General features: G+C 40.7%; 1 protein-coding gene across 1 annotated transcript; it reads left to right on the forward strand.

The window, feature by feature from the left end:
- The first annotated feature begins 1267 nt into the window (after positions 1-1267).
- Positions 1268-8195, forward strand: ip6k2b (inositol hexakisphosphate kinase 2b). The gene is made up of 5 exons (XM_012863835.3): positions 1268-1864; positions 4768-5002; positions 5093-5256; positions 5379-5554; positions 6480-8195. Exons 1-5 carry the CDS (start codon positions 1651-1653, stop codon positions 7065-7067), a joined length of 1377 nt encoding a protein of 458 aa, XP_012719289.2. The 5' UTR covers positions 1268-1650; the 3' UTR covers positions 7068-8195.
- The last annotated feature ends 16052 nt before the right edge of the window (positions 8196-24247 follow it).

The raw sequence follows: 24247 nt of genomic DNA on the forward strand, positions 1-24247 counted from the left end.
GGTAGAATCTACTCTCTCCACCATACCTCTCCTAGAAGCATGATGATGCCACCACCACATTTCATAATAGAGATGGTGATTTCATGGTGATATGCAATGTTCGTTTTTCCCCACACACATCATATTGCATGTAGACCAAAAAATAATAATACATTCTGTTTTCATCTTGTCAGAGCACCTCCTTCCATGTTTGCAAACTGTAAGCAGGATTTCTGCTGTTTTTTTTAACAATATCATTCTTGTTGCCATCATTCTTTTAATCTCTCCAGCTCCTCCAAAGTTGCCATGGACTTCTTGGCTACATCTCTAATTTATGCTATCCTTGCACAGCCTCTTGGTGTCTGTACTATGCTCTGACCATTTTCAAAAATAGAATGAACAGTGCTCTGTCATAATATGTTGTTTTATAGCTTAACGTTGCTTTAAATTACTCCATGGATGTATCCTTGATACATTTGCTGTGTTACTTGGTCATTGTGTTGATTGCTTGCTAACGTTCATTAGGAAACCTCAGAGGCTTTCACAAGAAAGTGATACTGTTAGTAATTTACACACAGGTGGACTCTGCTTACTTATTAGCTGACTTTAGAAAGCAATAGGTTACACTGGAATGTCTTTAGGGACATCGGAGCAAAGGGGGCTGATGACAAATGCTTGCTACGTTTTAGTTTCTATTTTAAAACCATGTATCATTTCACTTCCAATTTACAAAGAAATTAATAAAACATAATAAAAAGGTTGTAAAAATGGCCAAGGGGTGTGCATTGTGTATGATAAGGAGGTGAGGTCACACGAGATAAACAGCTAAGCAACATCTTATATTGGACAGCCATGACTTTTTCCCATTTGTCGCACATTCCAGATCACCACTTCTGATGCTGCAGACCAATAAGGACTGTAATTTGAGTACTGAGTAGTGTTCATTCATATCAAAACAATGTATGATCAATTTCAGCATCTCCATTATCCCCCCCTAAGAATATGTAAAGAACATGAGGGATAAATATTCCAACTCCGTATAATAAATAATAATAATATTTATAAAATTATGAAACCCATTTTAAGATATGTATTTTGTTGTTGTTTTGTGCGCTTCTGTGTTTTTTTTTTTTTTTTCCTGTACTCCCATCCCCCCCTGTTTTCTCTCCTTCCTCTTTGTCTGCTTGATCTCTCGTCTCTCCTCCCAGCGACAGCCGCTGCTCTCTGATTGGCTGACTGCGTGGGGGCGGAGCTTGCTCCGTCCTCTGTTGCTTTTCTAGCTCCAGGATCGGCTCTGTCGTCAGTTTCTGTAACAGCCTCGCGACCGGAAGGTTATCGGTGTACGGTGATTAAAAACGTTCCAGCGCCTTTAATGGTTGCCTCAGCAACATTAAACCGAACGTGAAAACACGTAGCTCAGTGGCGGACCTTTTGTAGCGCTTCCTCCAGTAACGAAAAAGGGGACGAAATAAAGGATTTCGTCGTTGGTTTTGCTTCTTCCCCTTTCAGCTCTTTGTTTTTCGCCGTTCCGGTCAAACGGGTGAGCAACAGCGCCCCCCTGCGAAGACGACTGGGAACAGCCTGAGGATAGGGAGCCTAACAAGCGGCCGAGCAGCTAGCCTCCCCTGCGACGTGGGTCCCCACAGCCCAGCCGTCCGATGCGGAGTGAGGATGTGTCCCGCTTTGGAAGCCCTCATGCAGGCGGACGGGACTCCCTTTTCAGGGAAGGGGGTGATGCTTGAGCCCTTCGTGCACCAGGTGGGAGGCCACTCCTGCGTGCTGCGCTTCGGGGAACAGACGATATGCAAGCCCCTCATCCCCCGGGAGCACCAGTTCTACAAAAACCTGCCTGCAGAGATGAGGAAGTTCACCCCTCAGTATAGAGGTAAGATCGTCCTGCGTTTAGCCTGCAGTGTGCAGCAGCAGCAGTGCTGTTGTTTTGGTTTTAATCCTCACCAGGGCCGGTCCAAACAGATCTGCGGCTCTGAGCAGAGCTTAATCTGGGGGGGTCTCGCCTTCAGTCAGGCCCCCTACATCACCAAAATGTCCTTTTTTAAATGGGCCTCGCTCAGTTTAGAGGGTTTGTTAATTTATTGATTCCTTCTAATGTTTCCTGTCTTGCTATTCATTTAACAAAAGTATGCAGGCCCATTTTTGTTCCTGTTCCATTTTGAATCACTCGGATTGATTGTTTTTTTTTTTCCATGACACAAAAGAAGAGAAAGCAGAGCTGCAACTTCTTTCTTAGAGCCAATAGTTTTGAATTCAGCAGGAAATGAAATGATTCCAAGGTTATCCTCATTTATCAGAATCAGACGTACTTTAATAATCCCAGAGGGAAATTACTTTTGTTACACGCTCCAGATATTCAGCTATACAAACATTTATGCATCAACTCATATGTCCCTAACCCTTTTAAGCTGGCGTTTAAGTAAATAAAGGGCATTAATAGGCATGTTGACGGCTAATATGTCTATATGTCCAAAAATGTATATTAATGCTTCATAAATAAGGGGCTTCAAAGTTGTCAGAATTTCAGACATTCACACTAATTAAACTTTGTCCATTTAATTGGTATATATCTAATAAATAGCAGTAAGTTAATGGCAGAGTTTCATTATATAGCATGGCAGTGAATAATCCATATGCCGTGGAAGGAGGGGGCCAATTTAATTGGCTGTGCTTGCGAGCAAACCTGGAAGATTGCCCTTTATTGACTGATTAATCTGCGCTTACAGCCTGCATAAGATGATACTCCAGCACAGACGCAAGCAGTAGAGATTAGGAATAAAAGCTGAACCAATAATAAAGCATTACAACTAGTGCTTTTATCACTTCTTTTAAAAACCAACTCGATCAAAGCGATAAATGTAAAGAATAATAAAGTGCTATTTTGGGGGGAGGGGCCCAATGCTGACCCGGGGTGGTCCTTAAGCAGCAGCTTGGCTCGCTTTGGCCCTCTGCTGGCTCTGGTTGTCGTCGGTGGTTTAAAGAACATTGCGTTCACGGCAGGACAAATTCTGAGTTGCTTGGATTCCCGTTTTGTTTAAGTGGCCGCATAATGAGTCCTTTTTAAGATGCTGGCGGGGCGCATGTCGGGTCCGGTGGGGAGTTTCAAATGGCATGAACGCAGGGGCCGACAGCCGGGGCCAAGAGGATGTGTAGCCAGGGGTTGCTTTTAAAGCATCTACGGTTTCAGGATAAGACAGAACCCCACAACACGCCCGAACCCAAAAATAACCCGGGCCACATCACCTGGAGCGAAAGCAGACGTCTCCAGACGGCAGCACCCGACTCCTCGGCTCTGAGCTTTGAGGTTATAAAAAGAGCGTGGATGCGGCGCAACATTCGGACGCTGGCCTTCCAGGCCTTTCGACCAGCGCTCAGTGTCATCAGGAAGGACGTCGGCCTAATTCGTCTGTAGTTAATGTCTAAATTACCGTATGTTTTTAAAAGTTAACCACTTCAGAAGAAAGTTATTAAGGGCCTTTAAGAGTTTAGAGTCAAGGTTCAGAGATGTGGAGGCAAACAGGTTATTACTGTCAATAATCTACGTCTCAGCCCATATAGTCTGTTCCTGTCGTTGGGTTGTAAAGTCACATGTTTTCCCTGATTAAAGCCTAATCACAACCCTTCCAGCTTTCCATTGGATTAAATAGGAGTGACTCAGAAGTTCCCGCAGCCTCAGAACGATGACGACGCAACTCTGAATGAACAGGACGGTTCTGCTGGTTGAGTTTCAGAGGCGGGGCGCCGTGCAGGAAGAGGAAGATGGTGGCAGAGATGACGTCAAAGGGCAAAAGACCTGAGCCGCTCTTCCTCTGCTCGCTGCAGGCGTTCGAGGCGCCGCTTCTTTCCCAGGCACTTAAGATCACACCAATAAACCCCAGCGCCGGCCCCTGTTGTTCATACCACCGCTTTTTGTTTTGACTGCTCGCGGCCGCACGCCTCCTTCCTCTTTCTCTTTTTCACAAGCGTCGGCCGCTGCAGCTGCCATGTTTATTCTCAGTGCGACGCCTCCCCTCTCTCCATCTCTGCAGCACTCAGGCCCTTGTAGGGAGTTTTACTCGGGGCCCGGTGGCCCGGACTTGGCTGGATCGTAAAGAATGCATACTGGGATCACATTGCAATATGTTTGTCTTTGTCAGAAACGATCTTCTGCTCAAATATCAACCTTTTAAATGTTTACAGAGCTTGAGTCGAAGCCTCTAACACAAGTCGTAGCTCTGTGCTATCAAAGGGCTAAGTAATGGCGAATCATTTATCTTTCATATGGCAGCTGCAGTGATGTAGATCTGTTTATTAATAGATAATTATATTGTTGCTATTTAATGGTTCTGTATCTGGGCGGCCTAGGGAGTTTATTTATTACGTGGAGGGTTTGTGAACCGTAAAAAAGCTTGAAATATCAACTAGTCTTGTTTACCGCCTCTTAAATAAAGATTTTTACCGTCCCTGCTCAAATGGCTGTAGATGCTCATATTTTGTACGTGATCCTTCTTTCATTTTATTAACTGTTGTGTTTGTCAACAAAATTAATTTTGTTAATACAGTTTATTGACTGTATACAGGTATTATAGTCATGGGACCGCATGAGATTCTATATATAAACGCTTTCCCACCACCGCGGTGTTTCATAAATATAATGGAAATTTAAAAAAAGCTAAAATGTCATAACAGGGGTGAAAAACTGCAACAATATTTCAACTTGCCTGTTACATTTATTCGAAATGTTATCTATAACGCGTTTTTCCAAATGTTGACCTCTCCCTCCTCCTCCCCTTGCAGGCGTGGTGTCTGTCAGCTTTGAAGAAGACGAGGAGGGGAGCCTGTGCCTCATCGCCTACCCGCTCCACAGCGAGTCGCTGGACCTGGAGAACAAAGACCCGTCGTCGGACTGCCAAGAACCCAAGAGCAAGATGGTGAAGTGGAGCAACAAGAAGCAGTCCCTGCTGCTGCAGGAGAACGAGAACTACAGCAAGGACAGAGCTCGGAACAGCCGAAAGGAGGACAAGATCATGAGGTGAGGGCGCCTGCTCGACTGAGACTGGTTTGTTTAATGTTGTGGATGCGACACAAGCGCTGACGTACCTTTTCCCCCTGCCGTGTGTAGTTACAATCGTGATGAGGTCCAGCAGCAGCAGGCAGAGGTTCTGTACTTCAGCTTGGAGAAAGGCAACGTGGTTCCGCAGATCAAACACAACCCCTGGAGTCTGAAATGCCACCAGCAGCAGCTACAGAGGATGAAGGAGAATGCGAAGCATCGCAACCAATACAGTATCCTTTGTCATAAATAGCGCCGTGTTCAGTGGCGTTGACCCAGTGAGGCGAGGATTACCCGGCCGCGGTACACACGTCTCCTTTGTTTTCTTGTGATCCTTGACTCCCCCGTCCCACAGAATTTATTCTGCTGGAGAACCTGACGTGGCGCTACGCGGTGCCCTGTGTGTTAGATCTAAAGATGGGAACTCGGCAACATGGAGACGACGCTTCAGAGGAGAAGAAGGCCAACCAGATCCGGAAGTGTCAGCAGAGCACGTCGGCGTCTATTGGAGTGCGGCTATGCGGGATGCAGGTAAAGAAGTCTGCTTAACCGGGTTGGGTGGCCTGATAAAGTCTGGAGTTTTATTTCACTGTTCTGCAGGTCTGGATGAGTATGGACTGAGACAATAAGGGTATATGAGGGGAAAACAGATGCAAATCAGTAAATTAAAGAGCGATTAAAATGTTTCTTTTTTATTCTAACACTGTGAAACTCAGGAGTGACATATTTGGAGCATTTATTCCTCTTCATGTTCATTATTATGGCTTATAGCTAATAAAAAAGCAGAAACCTCAGTTTGGGATGTTTTAATAGGAACGATGAGAGGTTTTTAGTTCAGAAACAGTGTAATAAACATGTCAGTACTCAGTATTTGGTCAGGGCTTCTTTTTCCATTAATTGCAGCATCAACACAGTTTAGCTTACTTGCTAAACTTACCTACTTTATAGCTTATTTGTCTATCTGCATAGTTGGGTGGTGTTTCATGTTCTTTGCTATAATGTGGCTTTGCTGGCCAATCAGGCGCAGTGATACTAAGCGCTTTAAAGCAGGTGTTTGGTGCTTTTTGTAGCTTTATCTCGGCTGCTTTTCTATTACAGATTTTCCTCTCACTAAACTTTCCATTATTATGCTAAGATACAACACAATACAATATACAATGTGGCTTACCCGTTTCTGTCTGCTGGTCTGCATAAGACCAATTTTTTTTTTATTGGTCTTATGCAATATGCTGACTCAGAAATACAATTTTGGGGTTTCATTAGCTGTAAGTCGCTGGTAAAATTATTAGGAGTAAACACATCAGACATATAAGGGTGTTTTTAGTTAATATAGATGATTTTCTTGCTTTTAATTCATTTATTGAGCTGCAGTGAATAGGAGCCGTCATTAAGAGGCAGCTGTTTTGTACCTCTGGTGAGGACGAGGCTAACACCGCCCGCTGCCTGTCTCCTGCAGGTGTACCAGTCGGACTCCGGCCAGCTGATGTTCATGAACAAGTACCACGGGCGGAAGCTGACCCTTGCAGGTTTCAAGGAGGCTCTCTACCAGTTCTTCCACGACGGCCGGCGCCTTCGTCACGAGCTGCTGTCCCCGGTGCTGCGGCGGCTGCGGGAGATGCAGGCGGCGCTGGAGGCCTGCGAGTCCTACCGCTTCTACTCCAGCTCCTTGCTCATCATCTACGACGGCGAACCTCCCAGGACTCCCGCCAGACCCAGACACCGAGGAGGGGAGGAAGGTGATGAGGACGAGCTGTCTGATGAGGAGGAGGAGGAGGAGGAAGGGGCGTTTGGTTTCCCTCGCTCCTCTTCCAGCAGCGCTGCCGGCGGTTTGTCCGGCGGCGGCGGCAGCAGCCGCTCGTCGCACGGCGCAGGAGAGGCCAGCAGCCCCGAGGTGGACGTGCGCATGATCGACTTCGCCCACACCACATGCCGGCACTACGGCGAAGACAGCGTGGTCCACGAGGGCCAAGACAGCGGCTTCATCTTCGGCCTCCAGAATCTGATCACGATCATCTCCCAGCTGGAGGACAACAGCACCGACTGAGCGCGCGCCGGAGCTGGCATGACCTGAACGAACAAGCATGGGAAAGCTCTCGGAGTTAAAAACCCAGCTGCTTTAACACCCCCCCTCCCCCCCGAGGTGCTTCATATGCAGGGGTCCGCTCGGTGGGAAGCCCCAGACGCCTCTCGGTTAGAGGAAGAGTCTGCGAGGCCGACCCCCCCGCGCTCTCGCTCACCTGCCGAAGGAAAGGGCTGTGGTGCCCTCCCTTGCACTTTCCTCTTTGAGACTGAGACTTTTTTCTTTTGTCTTTGTGGTAGATGATAGGAGCAAAGTTGCATGAGACGGACAGTTTTTCTACAAAAACACAGGTTCTGTCCTTTGGTGTTGTAGGACGCCCCCCCCCCCCCCCCCCCAACCTCGCCCATGCCTCTCTGGTACAAAACAAGTATCTTTGTTAAGTTCTCTCTGGGAGAGAAAGAGAGAGGTGGAGACTTTTGAAGCTATACGTAGGTAGGATGCTGCCGTGGTGCTTAACCTGTGATATTACATCCCTTTTTTTTTTTTTTTTTTTTTTTTAAATGAACTGCCCCCAACAGGAGAGCACAACTTAGTGGAGGCGTTAACTAGTTACCTGAACAAGCTGACCTTAGCTGGCTTAGTCAGCAGCCTTGTAGCAATGGACAAATTAAGCATCTAATAAGGACTTTTTGTGTTTTTATATTGATGTCGTGTGAGAGAGATCGTGTCCACCAAGCACTTGGGTTTATACTTTTTTTTGTTGGTGGGATTTTATTTAGGTTTAGAAGAAGGGATCTGCCTTTTTTCGTCATTTATTTTTTTTCTTTCCTGCACTTCTTGCCTATAAAAAGACGTTTTTTTGAAAGAGGATTTCATTGCAGTTTTTTTTTTTTCTTTTTTTTGTCATCTATCTTCTTCTTCATTCCCGCAAATCTGACTTGAAGAGGATATATTGATAAGAACACTAGCTTCAGAGACTATAGACTATTTATTTAAAAAGGATTGTTTAAAAAAATGGAAACAAGCACATTCCTTATTACCACTTTAAATGCTGTGTCCCGAGCGTCTTTGATTTATTTTGTTTTTTTTTTTTTTGCATACTTGTGTTAACAGTGTCTTGGTAAATAAAGGCATTCATTGTGGTAAAAATCATTTTCAGTGTTGTGTTTATGTACGTTCAAAGTGAACTGACTGGTCCCGGAATATTAAAAAAAGGGGAAATGAAAGTGAAAGGTGAGCAGATGCATGCAGTAAAAAGAGGAAGCCCTGTTGTGCATTCTGCTTTTTGCTTCAAATTATAGATACAATGTTTGCATTTTGCCAACAGCTGAATGCTGTTAAAGTGAGATTAAAGTAAAATCTCCAATGCCTGTAGCTGGTCAAAAATCTTTATACTTCTATTTTTCAAATTTTTACCTCCCAGACTGGCAGGGAAAAAAATACATTTCATGGTCAGGATGAGTCTGTACTGTCAGCTTTGGCTCACAAGAGGCAGGTTGACCAAAAGTGTTTCAATAAAAGGTTTTGGAGAATGTTCAGACGGCAAAGGGGGAAAAAAATAAAATGAACCTTGAATGCAGAGATGCTGTTGCCAAGCAGTGAAGTTACATAATCCTGTTACATCTCAAAATATTTCAAAATTTTAGAAAAGGTTACGTTTTTTGTTTAAAAATCATTTCAGAAAGTGAAACTCGTATAGATTCATCACAGAGTAAAATATTTCAAGCCTTTATTTCTCTTAACTTTGATTATGGCTTGCACATCAGAGTCAGAATGAACTTTATAGCCAAATGGTATTTTACATGTACGAGGAGTTTGCTTTGGTGATAAGGGTGCTACACTAGTTGACACAAGAAAATGTAGACATTTATATTGTGGAATAAGCAAAATCAAGACAAGCTGTATAAGAATAATACAACACAAGAACTATTAGCAAAGGAAGAAGACTTGGCAGACATTTACACGTGCATTATTCTGGGTTTGTGTGGTGTAGAGGTACTGGGAGAGGATACTGGTTCCATAAACATGTGTATATATATATGTGTATATATATATATATATATATATATATATATATATATAATAGAAACACACACATCTCTATTGTTCTGGTGCTCAAGGCATTCTCTCTCTCTCTCTCTCTCTCTCTCTCTATATATATATATATATATATATATATATAGAGAGAGAGAGAGAGAGACAGAGAGAGAGAGAAAGAAAATGCCTTGAGCACCAGAACAATAGAGGCCCAGATGTACCATATCAGGCAAGATCCCAGTTGCAGGCTATGCAAAGAGGCCCCAGAAACCAACCAGCATCTCAAAGCAGGGTGTAAGATACTATCAGGGAAGGAATACATGGAACGCCATAACCAAGTGGCTGGTTTAGTGTACAGAAACATCTGTTCAGAATACCAACTGGAGCCCCCAGGTCAAAATGGGAGTCACCTCCCAAGGTGGTGGAGAATGACAGAGCTAAGATCCTGTGGGACTTCCAGATACAAACAGAGAAAATGGTAACGGTCAACCAACCGGACATTGTGATCATTGAGCAGCAGAGGACAGCCGTTGTGATCCATGTGGCCATGAGTGATGGAAACATCAGGACAAAAGAGCACGAGAAACTGGAGAAATACCAAGGGCTCAGGGAAGAACTACAAAGACGCAGTAACCTCCACTCTAGAGAAGTGGTTCCAACAGATACCTGGAGAAACATCAGACATCTCAGTCCAGAAGAGCGCAATTTTAGGAACAGCTGAGATCCGGACCATCCACCTGCTCACAAGTATGAGGGGCTAGGCGTGAAAGCAATATATATATATATATATATATATATATATATATATATATATATATATATATATATAGAGAGAGAGAGAGAGAGAGAGAGAGAGAATTTTACACAAGATCAATTCAATATGTATAAAGATATTTTAAGAAGAATTCTGAAAAGTATAGTTATTTCTATACTCTAGCTTCTCTGTGGGTACTAGTCTTTAAAAACAGTATCTACTTTTTTCAGCCTTATTCCTCTTGCATGTGTACCTTTTCTACAACACTTTTCGTTTACACTACAATTTCCAATAAAATAAAGTTCAGACACTTCAGACGTCTCTGGTTCAGGAGTAGCTGACACTTGAATTGGCTTTACTGCACAATTGCTCCCACACTTTTTCTTTCCATTAATATGTTTTGAGACAGCACTCTGTGAGCAACCACTTTCCTTCTGTCAGCTTATTCTTCATGTGGACGGTTTCAACGTCTGCCTGCTGGACAACTGTCAAATCGGCAGTTTTCCTCATAATTATGTGGGCCATAACATGACTATAACAACATTTCTCTAATCTAAATCTTTTGTATTGGTTTTGTGTAATATCCAGATTTTTGGACGAACTGAATTTTGGGTTTTCATTTGCCATAAGCCATAATCACCTTAATAAACACTAACATATGTTATTGTAAGTTATTAGCTCGTGCTTGCTGCTAGGAGCCTTGTGAACTTAATCTGGATAAAAGTCTTAACTGTTAGGTCAGATTTTAGGCACCACCTTTATTAAGTCAAACATTTTTTTGTTAACCATTGCATTTCTAGACTGGCTCAGTTTGGTCAGACTTCCCACATTTGTTCGTCACCTCAATATTAACCCAAACAAGCCGTTCGTTTTCTAAACTCCTCCACAGTTTCCGCTCCGCGTTGCGGCCCATTAGTCACCTGTCAACTTCTGATGTGTGTCTTGACCTTGCTGAGGGCACGATGTGATCCTAAATTTGGTCACATCGTGAAATATTAAACATCAACCTGATTCTGAGGTAATGTTACTGTCAAAGCTGCGTGCAGTTACAGCTTTTAGCTTTACTTTCCTAATTTACTTTGCCAAGGCTTGTAGTTCTGGTTTGTTTTTCCCTCAAAAACAGATATATGACCTAGGCATGGGCTATTTAGCAGGGTATAATACCACAAAGGGGTCAAGTTGCTGGATTTAAAGCCCTCTTGCAGTCTTGCTAGTCCAGACCTCACCACAGCAAAACAAACTTTGAAAACGAGTAGAGAATACTGATGTTTCATTTCTATATGATAGCACAATGATCATGTATAGATGTGCGGGGGATTGGTGGCCTAGAGGTCGGAGAAGCAAGCTTGTGCTCTGAGAAGACTGCCAGTACCCGGTTTGATTCCAACAGACTGGGTCCCTGAGCAAGGCTTTCAGTCCCAGAATGCTCCCTGGGTGCTGCACTGCGGCAGCCCACTGCTCCCTGAGAGAAGGATTTAATGCAGAGGACACATTTCATTGGGACGTACGTAGCAATGGCAATATAGATGATAATTGTAGTTCAAAAGTGCGTTTAAATTGTGCTTACAAGCCAAAATACGTAGGTGTTGTACATAACGAACATAAGAACAGCTCCAAACCAAAAGTCTCTGGGTTTTTGTTTTCTAGAGAGTCAGTGAACACTAAGCTTTCCGTCCTCGCTGCATGCGTCAATCTGGTTTCAGAGTTCATTAATAAGCAGTTTAGTCGATGGTTTTTGGCCCAGCTCCCCTCAGCTGTGACGGCGGTGACTGATCTGATTTGGACTGGCGAAAAGCTTAGATTATAGACTTCAAACAGTAGGAACAAACTTCCTCTGTGCTTCCACAGTGAAACAGAGGAAGGCATTTAAGCAGGAGTAGCTCAGCTGTGGAGAAAAACAAGAACCTGTTTTCCACGCTTCGACGTTCACACGTTGAGCGCCGTGTGTGTGTGTGTGGGGAAGTGCTGCTGTTTGTCCCATCCCATGAACAACGTAATGAGCTTTGCAACGCAGGAAAACCCCCCAGAGCTGAACAACGTGGGCCGCCGGTGGCTCATGGAAACTATTTTCAGAATTTTTCCGTCCAGGCTCACCTGTTTCAGGCGGGCAAGGCGAACGGATTGTGTCAGAAGGTCAAAATTTGTGGCCAATCAAGCTGCACAGACAGCACGTCTGCTGACTTTCACTCTTGGGATTTGTAGAGTGTGAAGTCATTTATTAGGAAACATGACACTGGAGGAAACAAGTGCTGGTTAGCTCCTTTTTCAAGCCTAATTAAAGTATGCAGATTGTATAACGGTTATTTGCACCCGTTTGCCCTTGACAAGAAGTCAAACTGCATGGCGATGTGTATCATGCACAAGATTTTTGTTTGCAGTCCACGGAAACCACGCTACCAGCCCTGTGTATTTGTTCATTTACACTTTTTAAACACCTGACATTGCTTTGTCATCCAGATCACAGCGAAAATCTGAAGCTAAATCAATTTGCTGCGGTAAAAATCATCAAAGGTGTTATGAAAAGGTCCGGCGAACATGTGACTGTGGGAAAGATGATAGCGCGAGGCCAGAGTTGTGCGGCACGAGATGGCAGGGATTATTAATTTCCTGTCGTCAGATCCAAAAATAGCGGCACAATCTCTGCTCATCTGCTGCCTGATGGGAAACAGATTTAGATTTATTTATTTTTGCTCCTTAGCTGCAGAGACTTAAACACGTGGAGATAGCTTTTTAATGAACCTAAAGTATACTTTCTGTGTTTCAGTTGCGCAAATGTTTTTGCTTTTACGTAAAAGCAAAGCGTTACTACGGAGACAGCACTTAGGAAGCCAAATTGAATTGTCTAATAACATTATTGAAAGTTCAATTTTAACTGAGACTTTCTTAGACTCTCAGATGCGATAAAAATATCACAAGAAACATTTCACACGGCGCGTTGTGAAAATATTTACTGCCACTGAATTTCTTCATACATTACAACCTCAAACGTTAATGTTTTAAAATGTGTGTTGAGGACGAGCAGAGTGTAAATGTGAACTGGAAGGGAAAAAAATCCCATTGTTGTTCAAATATTCACAAGTAAAATATTCAGCCTTTATGTCCAGTTCTTTTTACCCCGATACCCCTAAGTAAAACCCAGTGCAACTAGTCAGACAACTAATCAGTAAGTTGTGGTAACTCTGGAGGAGCTACAAAGATCCACAGTTTAAATAGGGAAACTGTGACTTTATACATCTCATATTATACATCTCATATTAAATAACACTGTGTATTTCTCAGTGATGTTATCAAGGCGTTGGTTGTTTGCACCTGAAACACTTTATCTGTTAGTGTTGTTTTTCTTTTTATATCTTTCTTTGCAGGTGTAGAAGCAGACTCCAAGGATGTTATCTTGTTTTCTCCTTTTCTGCTCCTCTATCTTTTCACCTTCTCACCCTTTTAGCATTTTGTCTCATCCTTTCTTTTTTTCTCTCTTCCACCATTCTATTTTTGTGTCCATTGAACATGAAATAGTCTCAGAATAAAATCCAATTAAGCTTTATGCATATATAAATCAGGCGGAACACCATAGCGGAAGCAGTAATGCTCCACTTGTGAAAGTAAAATCTTTTGGGATCTCTATGGCATTATATTCTTATCCAAAATATGAAGGGTCTTCTGACTGTTTAAAATACTGAATGGCTTTTTGAATGCTTTGACAAAATAAAGCAAAACAAACAAAAATCAGAGAAAAAAATCTCCTTGAAAATGAAAGAAAAAATATCAGAAACATTTCAAGGAGTGTGAATACTTTTGCAAATAAACCAGTTTAAGCTCGCGTGACACCAAAATAAACACCTGTCTTCATGTAAAAGCTTGTGTGAATAGTCTTGCTCTGATAATACTTGAATGCATACTTATTTGCCTATTTGGAGAAAAGCACCTGACTTGTTTCTGTGTGTTTGCATGGCACATGTGATGTCTTATATTACAATGTGGTGGTGTGCATTTCACCATTCAAGGGTTGTGCAAATTTTTTATCAGATTGCTTGTCATTCCAGCTGCCTGCAGACTAATGACTTTACAAGGTATCCCGCTGCAAATGATGCCTTGCATTGCATGAGACATCCCATGAGGGAGAGAATAATGAAAATAGTTGCCTTATCTAGAATGTGGCGCATCCAGCTGCAAAAAGAAAGTTAGTTGGAGCTTAAGATAATTCAAACAGGAGCAGAAAAGCAGAGGTGTGTTTAAACAGCCATAAAATAAATTACACGGGGATCAAAGGTTTGAATGATAGTCATGCTTTACCACTGCTTTACATGGTATTCTCAGATGAGAAATCCATCCTTTCTCTGTACCTCATAATATTGTTTGACGTGGTTGGTGGTCAGGCACCTAATCTATCAGGAATTAGTCTGTGGGGGAAGAACGTCCTCAACAGATCGGTAAGGCTGGTAAGTAGAAAAGTGTAAAAGAATATAACAGCATAAAAAAAATGGAAAACTGAAATCTCTTGATCCAAGTGCAGCACCATTCTATTAAAGATGTGTTAACTAACATCCACATGAGAGGATTCGCTCAAATTATTGTCTCTGTAAAACAAGTTGCAACAATTTGTTTTATATTTTTGACATCTGGAGTAAACCAAGATACTTATTGGACCTTCACTAAATAGAATCCATGCCACACCTCCACATGACACAACCACAGATTCCAGTGTATCTTAGTAGAGTGTTACGTGACGGACTAACACGAAGCTGAGCATGACTGTAAGGTGGAAGGAGAAGGACTTTGGAGGAATTGCAGAGATCCACGGGTCAGGTGGAACAATCTGTTGACAAGACAACGGCTGGTCATTAACTCCACAAATCTGTGAAAAGAAAAGCATTTGTTGATGCAGTTGGTCACAAACCATGTGGAAGAAGGTCAGGTCAGATGGGGCAAAACAGAACATTTTGGCCATCAAGCAAAATGCTGCATGATGGCCATAACACTGCACACCTGAACACACTGTCCCCACCACGAAACACGATGGTGGCAGCGCCATGCTGTGGAGATGCTTCAGCAGAAACATGGATTCTGGTTTATGTTGATCAGGATGTTGATGATGCTAAATAAAGGATAAACCTGTAAGACAACCTGTTATAGGCTGTAAATAACCTTCTGCAGAGGCCGGGGTTTTGTCTTCCAGCTGCCACAAATCACAATGGTTTGAGGCTTGTTCGTTCAAATGTACGACTGACTGCCTCAAATTTCAAATAGTGCAAACAGTTTGAACCCAAAAAAGGTGCAAATGTTTGTGGAATGTGTTAGCAAGAGCAGGGTTTATAGCTGACGAAAGGACAAAAGGTGTCATTTAAGTTCAAGCACTGACGTCAGCAGCAGCGGCGTATTATGCAAGCCTCCTTGAAACTGGCTTGAAAGATCATGAACACACGTCAGCCACTGAGTTGAGCTAATTGGACGTTGACAATGATAACCTAAATGCCTTGTTCCAACAGTTTATGGCCCGATTTCATATCAGCCGGGATTATATTACCCATTTTTAACTCTAGGTACCTGCTGGCACTTCATCAGCCTTTAAACTTCAACCCTGGATAGTTAATGAACATCCGCTGAAATGTGTCACTTTACCATCAGATGGAACCTTTAAATCCTTATACATTACTATTGTTTCTACCTACTTGAGTTAATTAGGTAGTTAGATCGGTGGGTATACGCTTCTTGAACTCATTGGCTTCTGTTATACAAGAGAAAAAAAAATGTTCCTTAAAGTTTCACAATATTCAGGTCAAGGGCCTGAATTTCTTAGATAAAGCAATAAAAGATCTCAAGAGATATTTTTTCTTCGTGTGAGTAAATAGGAACTGTGTTGTGTAACTCCTCAGTGGTGTCGCGGACTGTTTGTTTCGTTTCTCTCCGCTTCCCACAGGGGTTGTGTCATGGCATCAGCAGCTGTTTAAACTCTAAATTAACATGGGAAGCGTGGAAATGTCATCTATCTCCACCAGGCCTTTAGGGGCAGCCTCAACACTCGCTGTAGCTCCTCTGAAAGTTTTCAAAAATTAAAAGAACCGTTGGGGAAAAGAAAAGCGAACAAATCTCACTGATCTTTATGTTTAATAAACCATTTAATCATTCTTTGTTTTTTAAAGCAAGCAAACATGGTAAAGTTTAAAATCTTTGTGAATGTGTTATTTTACCAGACAAGAGGGGGAATAAGGGTTGACATCTGCATCGTAGAATGGAGAGCTTTATTAGTCCTGTTAATCCTGCACAAATCCAGAGGCATTCATGGCTCTCTTTTTCACTCTTTTCTGTGTTTAGAATTTTAAAAAGAGTAGGTGTTTTATATATTCACACAGAAATATATGAGCAACACCAAAACCCAGAAGTTCTATTTTTTTTTAAGTTGCATGTTACTTTTCATCAAAGCTGTTTCTGACTGTGATTTGTTGCTGTTGTTTTCAGTTTGACTGTGAAAGGAGTTCATCTTTATGAAAGCAGCAATAACTAATGAGAATCGATTTTGTTTAAGGAGGAAGTCGATCATAGCAGAACATCAGGAAATAACCAGCAGAGCCCACCACAACTTGAATCCGCGTATTTCAACATTTTACTAATCTCATTGGCCATCCCCCAAGATTAAGTCTATATGGTGTGCTCTATTAGCACATAGATACAACAAAGGCCATACAACAAGACTTAAATGTTTTCAGATTGTTGTATTATGTTACAAAAATAGATAAAAAAAAAATTCTTATACTCACACACTGTGTGATTGTTTGAAAGACGTAGTTTATGTTCTCTATTTTTGATTAAAAAGTTGAATAGTACGAACTTTAATCTGGAAAATTAACAGAAAACTTCATAAAAGTCAACTGAAAGCGGGAAAGTCGGAAATTTCTTACCAACTCCAAATTTAAAATCCAACATGGCTGACATGCATATGAAAGTTTGCATGTTTTCATCTCAGTAAATCTTTTACATTGTAAACATGTTGATGAATAAATTGCAGTTAGCCTGGTTGCTGATCGGGTTATTTAGTAGTTTTCTCTGTTTTTTTTAACTTCTAACCAGAACATGGCTAGCTTTGGTTTGAGGATTTAGCAAGGGGCAGTTCTAGGCTTCAGATGTAAATGAGTACCATTAAAAGGCAGCCCAAGTGGTTGTTGTAACACTGTTTGATATCCATAGGTTTAAACAAAGAGCAAACAGATAAACTGCTCTTTGCAAAAAGGAACCGAGATACTTCTGAACTATTTTTTCCGAGGGGGGAATGAATGATGTGAAAGGTGCTGACAGTTCTGACTACCATCAAACTTTATTTATCTGCTGTTACGCAAAGCTGGAGTGCTTGTAGGCGTGATATGTGTGTATGTGTTTTCATGCTGATGAAGAGAAGCCCTTCTCTGAGCAGCGCAGACTCAATTTGCCCCACAGCCAGCAAACAGAACAGAAGATGTGTTCTTAAAATAGCCCAGACAGGGACACAAGAACCAAAGGGAACGATGAGTGTACACCAGCTCATAGTCTGGAATAATCTGGATTAAGTCGGCTGACAGCAGTCCAGTTAAGAGCGGTCATCTGTTGTGGTCGTCTTGTGTTGTGGCTTTCAGGTCAGGGGGGATTGTGCTGGTGTGCTGCTGGTTAAAGCTGTGGCAATTAATCCGCTTTGAAATATTCCACTTGCATGTTCGAACCCGCTGGGACACCCAACTCTTTCCCTGACATAACAGCAGCACTCGTAGGTGGATTAAGACGTGTAAGGTGGAGGGCAGGATGAGTCAGTGGAAGATGCAGCTCACCTTAGGATACACCGTCGTCCATTTCCAAACCCTTCTGTTGTATCGCAGGAGGGATTTTGTAAAGGGGTTTGTGCTAAATAGCCTCACTGAGAAAGATCTCCGATAAAAAAAAAAACACAAACCAGGTAATACTTATTACTATAATGTTTGATTTCAATAAACTTAATTTCTTTATTGATCTTCTCATACAAAGATATTGTATGAGAAGACTGTAGTTGTGTGACGTTCTTGTGCATTTTAACATTACCGTGGTGCACGTCCAATATTACTGTCAACAGAAAGCTGTGTATTTCTGACAAAGAAGCAGATCTTTCTGCTGGTTTCACTGGCCGTGGTGCATAGGTTTATGTTTAGGGTAAAGAGAGATGTAAAAAGGGTAAACAGGTTATGTAACCCAGTTACACCGAGGCTGAGTTGGGCACAGTTATTGGATTAAAGAAAGACGAAAGCAAAAACAGAAAGCCGCTTCCCACTTGGCTATTTCGAGGTTTGACGTGCTTCATCGAAATTAGATGCTCTGTGAAACTATTTCCTCCACAGTGTCTTGATCTTCTCTGTCCTAGATGAGTTGGACTAAAGCTAGATTTGGCCCAAAAACCTTTTAGCCTTGATTACATTGCAGCACCCAGAATCAAGTGCCTCAGCAAGTATTTGATTAATAGCGGTGTCCTTTTCTAAAGATATTCTTGGTCCCTAGAACTGCCCTGACGTGGAAAACTGCAAACAAAACACTTTCTAAATGTCAGTATTTTGCCACTGTTTTGGCTCACATTTAGCCCTCTGAGCTGACAGCACAGAGCTTAATCTCTGTTATTAACTACTGTTGAATATAATATACAGAAGGCTCTGTGACATACATGCAGCTGAAATTAAGCAGAAGTTTATAAGGCTATGATACTATTATTCCAAAAATTGTTTAAATGCACAGTGATCTTATTGTATGAAAAACTTCTGAATTTGAAGAAAGTAGTGAAACAAATCGAATAGATTTTATCTCCTGTTATTGTGGCATTTAGATAACAGTGATAATTTTGTTTTGTATTGTATAGTAATAGTACGCATCTGCAAAAAGTAGCATCGTCTAACACAGTGAAACATCCAACTGGTGGCTTGACAAGATTTTTTCTGCGAGGAATAAAAATCATACTCAAAGAAATATTTATTTTATTACTATAACAGTGGTGCAGCAATTATTACCACCAAAAACAACTCTTTTAAAATGAGTGTAAATATTATTAGAAGTTATATTTGACTTTTAAGTCATTACTTATGTCAAAGAATGTTTCATAATTAACATATGACTTCCTGTTCCCCTGGTGAATGGTTATAAAGTGACACAGAGGCCCGTTTTTTTGTGCCGTTCCTCTAAAGTATTAAGATATTTGAGTGTAATTTATGGTATTGCAAAATTAATCAAGATTAATTTGTTTCAAGAAAATCACTGTGGAGTCTGACTTGGCAATTACTAGGGGAAAGTGAATCCCACTTGTTTCATGTTTCAGGCCTCTGAACTTTAGATCTTTATGTAACCTCGAGCTTGAGTTCGAGGACACAATGTACCTCTGTTTGGAGACCCCCGTGGGGGATTACCGGGACACAATTAAATCCTCCATGAACACACGAGCAGGAATCCCTGAGCATTGATGGTCAAGCTGAGTCATAAACATGACATGGAAATGCTGTTTGTCAGGTCTGTCAATATATCAAATTAATCACCTGCAAAGTCAGAGAAGCAGCACCATGGTAAACGTTCGCCTTTATCAGCACAAAACAAATTTAAACTTTTTTTAATGGATTCATAAGACAACGAAATGCATGGTAGTGAAAGACCAGAGAGAGAAGTCGTAGGAAGTTTGTTTTGATTCAACAGCATTCTGCCGAAGTTGTTCTTGTCTGGCAGCTTGGATTGACGGGAAAAGGGAGTGACTCACATTCCCAGGTCTCATGGTGATCTTGTGACATTCTATCCCCACCCGCTTTCTTTTCTACATATCACACATTTCCATACACACCCCACCCCACCCCCACCCCTCTCTTTCTAGGAACCATACGCTCAACACAGTGGCCAAAGTACATGACAGGGAACATAGTAATATCCTGTAGAGAGTAGAAATCATTGGAGATTCACTCCTCTCACCACCATCCCCACTCGTTTGTTTACTCCTCAGGCCTGATCATCTGTTCACTTCACATACCCAGAGGCTAAAAACAAACAGAACAGCAATAATTACTCTTAGATGCTGTGCTTTTGATGTCACTGGTGGAAACAGGGGGGTTTCCATCTTATCTATCATCTTTAACAAATGACTGAAACTCTCCTTAGTTGGGTAAAAGGATGTGAATTTCAAGGATGAAAACAATGATTGAAAGTGACGTGGGAGGTCAAATAAAATAATATTTATCAGCTACAAAATTACAGTTCCTGTCTGAGACTGAAATAACTGGGGCTTATGGTAACTGAACTCGTAAAAGGGAGATTGAAACCTAATTTATAATTTGGAGGGTTTTTGGAGATAATTTAGAGGGTTTTCTATGTACACTGCAATAATTTGTTTTCCAATAGTTTTGCTGATTTTTTTTTTGTTTTGAAATTTATATCCCTGAAGGTTGAAAATAAGGCCATGGCACACATTACAAGAAATTCAGAAATGAGTAAAATGTAATTTTTAAAGTAATGGTCTCCTTTAGTCTGGTTTTTCATTCCTCACATTTGGTATAATAAATTTAACATTTAAATATTTTTGACGAGGATGTGTAACTCTGCCTCTTGAGGTAAGTTGAAATTGTTTAACTTGAGGTACGGTAGTGCCTAGTAAAACCTTTAATTGTGATATATTACTATTGTTGCCTGCCATAATAAATGGAAAGTACTGCATTGCATTACCTTAACATTTTAGCTAACATAGCATAGCCACACTGTTAGCATAGCAGCCACCTAAACTGTTAGGTTACATGATATTAGTAAATTTTAGCGTACATACTAGCATATTAGAGACACTCGCCCATAACCCAAATTCAGCATAGGAGATAATATTTGCCTTTGATAGCTTACATGATAAAGTTTGCATTTAAAAACTAATGTTTGCATTTTAAATGCTATCTTATAAGCTGCTGTTATGTTTATTAAAGAATTCTTACATATTACCTAGAAGAAACGTTTCCCTAGATTAAATGCTAAAGCTTGCATTTTGGTTAATGCTACGAATTTAGCTAAAAGCATATTTAGCCACAGTGCTTTGGGCTGGCATCTCTTTGGACGTCAAAAATATTCTTTTTGCAAAAAAACAACAACAACTTTTTATTAAAAAAGAGAATACCAGTATTGTTGGCCATCGAACCCCTAAAAGGCTACAGCCCAAACTAGATTTCGGTTTCTTCAGATTTGCGTGTTACACGTATTTTGATGTACGAACATGTTGTAGCTGGGCTCATTATCTGCTTCGCTCGCCACCCACTATGCATCAGTTTATTTGTAAACTTGCAAAACATGTTTCACTTTCAGTTTTTAAGAAAAGAGAAATGGATTTGGAGAGGTGTTGACACTGACAAATAGTCACATAGAATGTTGGAAGGTGAAAACATCTTATTGATGATGCATTGATGCATTGTATTAACTAACATCAACAGGGTGTATGAAGCAGAATTATTTCTGTTTATGTGATTTAAAAAAAAACGCTTGTTAAAACTTTATTTTGCTGATTCTTGTTTTGTTTTTAGCTGATGTTACTTTGAAGCAATAAAGTCTACAACAAGCGTTGAGCCTTTAAGTTCTTGACCCTTGGTTCCTTTATCTACTTCTACAGCAGTTGAAATATAAAGGCCCTGACATTTAGAGCTGTTGCAAGTTAATCCGCTTCTTTTTTAGACTAAATAACTGATATCAATGTTCCTGTGAACATCACTTTACCTATCAAATGAGATAGGTAAAGTGTCAATGGACCAATCTGCAGGTACAGTCTGCCCCGTTCTGTCAGAGGAGCACCCTTTTTAATCTTCTCCCCGGTGACCCGGGAGTTCTCAAAAGTCAGAAAGCTGAATGTGCGCTCCAAAAGCCCAGTGTCTGTTATACTATCTGTGTTCCGCCTGTGTGAGAAATGTGTTCGGTGAGAAAAAGGTTCAGCCACATCCCATGGGCTGAGGCTTGGTCCTTCATTCAAAACGTCATAGACAGCGAGGAAGAATGCACAAAAGAATTAAACATTAAAAGAGACAAAAACGTATCTGAAGCCAAATACCTTGAGTGATATGCTTGTTTATTAGTGACAAACAATGTATACGGCATTGCAATGAATCTAATTCAATGCGTATTTTCCAAATTTGAATCCAAATTGATCAAAACACAAACACATTTTTTGACACGTCTTGAAATAAAGTAATGTAAACAGGGATCAATCACTGAATTTATTAATGAACTGTAAAGTTGTAAAAACAGATTATATTAAAGCTCAAACCACAGTTGTTCTTTTTTAGATACTTCCAAGATTGAGAAATGTTCTTTCTGCAAGTGAAACTCTGTTACACTTTGTCCGAGAAATAATGTGCGGTGCTCGTGATGCATTGCTTCTTCAGCTGTTCAACCGTTGATGCAACCCTCTTGTTGCTTATAGCTTCAACGTGCAGCTGTTCAGAGCAAATACAAAACGTGTAAATCTTCTGAGCTTGAGGGAGGGAGATGTTTGAACTGCAGGCTAATTGCCTGATGCTGTCTAAAATAACACACAAGCTTAGCAGCTATTTTGTCAATCTGTAGTGTGTGTGAGTGTTGACAGTCTCACTGACTTAGTGTCTGACAGACCTGTGCTTCCATGACCGGATGGTTTTCTGGTCTCTTCTGCTATCTGGTGGACACACAGCGTTAAGGCTGCTCTCTCTCTGTGTCTCTGTCTGTCTCTCTCTCTCTCTCTCTTTCTGATGTATTACAGAAAACGCAGCACACAAGGCCAATTACAGACATCCAAGTTCAATCTGACACTTTGAAGACAATCTAATTCCTGCTTATAGTAAACATTGAGAATAATTAGGGCCTGCTTAGATTAAGGAAAACAAACAAGACCAATTTAAGATGCAATGATCCATGAAGTTTTTAAAGGATACCCAGATAAGAGCTTAGAGATGGTCAGAGATGTACTATGTGTTTGTTTCTGTTAAATCAGAGTTATTTTTTTTTACTGTTGAAAAAATTGCAAGTTATGACAACATAGTTTTTTAAATTATTATTATTGAGGGTCACGGGTTAAAAAAATAAATAGGATGTTATATGTAATAAAATGTATGCATGCAATAATGAAATGCTTAGATTTTTTTTGTTTGCTTGTCCTATGTTGCAGTAAATCATGAAACAATTTAGCCAACCCATAAGAATCAGTGGATGGTCCTAACACTTCTTTACATGGTTGACCTCGAGATGATTTGTAAATGATTAATGCCTTTTTGATGAGCCTCCATGACATTTTAAATTATTTCATGATATGTTGGAGCACCAGCCTTCATTAAATACTGAAATGATTAAGCATGATTTAAATACACAATGAATTAAATTTTAATTTATTTAAACACAAGTTCTTAAATTGCGTATTTATTAAATTGTCAATATACTATAATTGGGGAGGGTGGTATTTCCATAGGCAATTGGACAAGAGCATGGATACCCTGGATAGGTCGCAAAAGCAACAGAGACAGGTCAAACAACCGTGCACACACACTCAATGAAATTCTAATATTCACCTTAGTAAAAAGCAAAACGACAGACACTCATCCTGCTAAGATACACAGGTCTTTTATCTTGGCCAAAGAATTAAACAAAGTGTACAAAATACACAGCCTCTACCACATGGAGCTAAGTTGAAATAACTAATACAGAGAATGTTTCAGTATTTATTGTCCACACTCCACCCAACACTTTGCCAAGGTTCTTTATTTCCCAGACTCCATGTTCAAAAGTTTAGTCTCTTCCTTCCTCCTCATGAGATAACATTTGCAGGGAATCAAACATCTGTTTGCTTCGAAGGTCACAATGACATGTGAGCTTAACAGCTGCACACGAGGATTTTCAGAAGTTCAGAGTAATAAACTTAAATGCTTTGTGATTACAAAGCATAAAATATCTTAACAATAACAGACTTCCAACACAGTCATGTTTTTGGACTGTGGGAGGAAGCCAGAGAGAACCCATGCGTGCACGGGGAGAACATGCAAACTCCAAGCATAAAGACCCCAGGCTGAGATTCGAACCCAGAACCTTTTTTGCTGCAAGGCAACGGTGCTACGTTTTGAAATGTTATAATACAGTTGTCAATGTTTTATATATATATATATATATATATATATATATATATATATATATATATATATATATATATATATATATATATATATATATATATAATGTATTTAATGAAATAATTTAAAATGTCATGGAGGCTCATCAAAAAGGCATTAATCATTTACAAATCATCTCGAGGTCAACCATGTAAAGAAGTGTTAGGACCACCCACTGATTCTTATGGGTTGGCTAAATTGTTTCATGATTTACTGCAACATAGGACAAGCAAACAAAAAAAATCTAAGCATTTCATTATTGCATGCATACATTTTATTACATAAAACATCCTATTTATTTTTTA

Source organism: Fundulus heteroclitus, chromosome 20, assembly GCF_011125445.2.
Source record: "Fundulus heteroclitus isolate FHET01 chromosome 20, MU-UCD_Fhet_4.1, whole genome shotgun sequence".
NCBI classification, from domain to species: domain Eukaryota; kingdom Metazoa; phylum Chordata; class Actinopteri; order Cyprinodontiformes; family Fundulidae; genus Fundulus; species Fundulus heteroclitus.

Bases quoted from the DNA above. Each gene is read 5' to 3' on its own strand.
- ip6k2b (XM_012863835.3), top strand. From the start codon at position 1,651: ATGTGTCCCGCTTTGGAAGCCCTCATGCAGGCGGACGGGACTCCCTTT. The intron at 5,003-5,092 runs GTGAGGGCGCCT...TGCCGTGTGTAG, and splicing joins AAGGAGGACAAGATCATGAG to TTACAATCGTGATGAGGTCC. The intron at 5,257-5,378 runs GTATCCTTTGTC...CCCGTCCCACAG, and splicing joins GAAGCATCGCAACCAATACA to AATTTATTCTGCTGGAGAAC.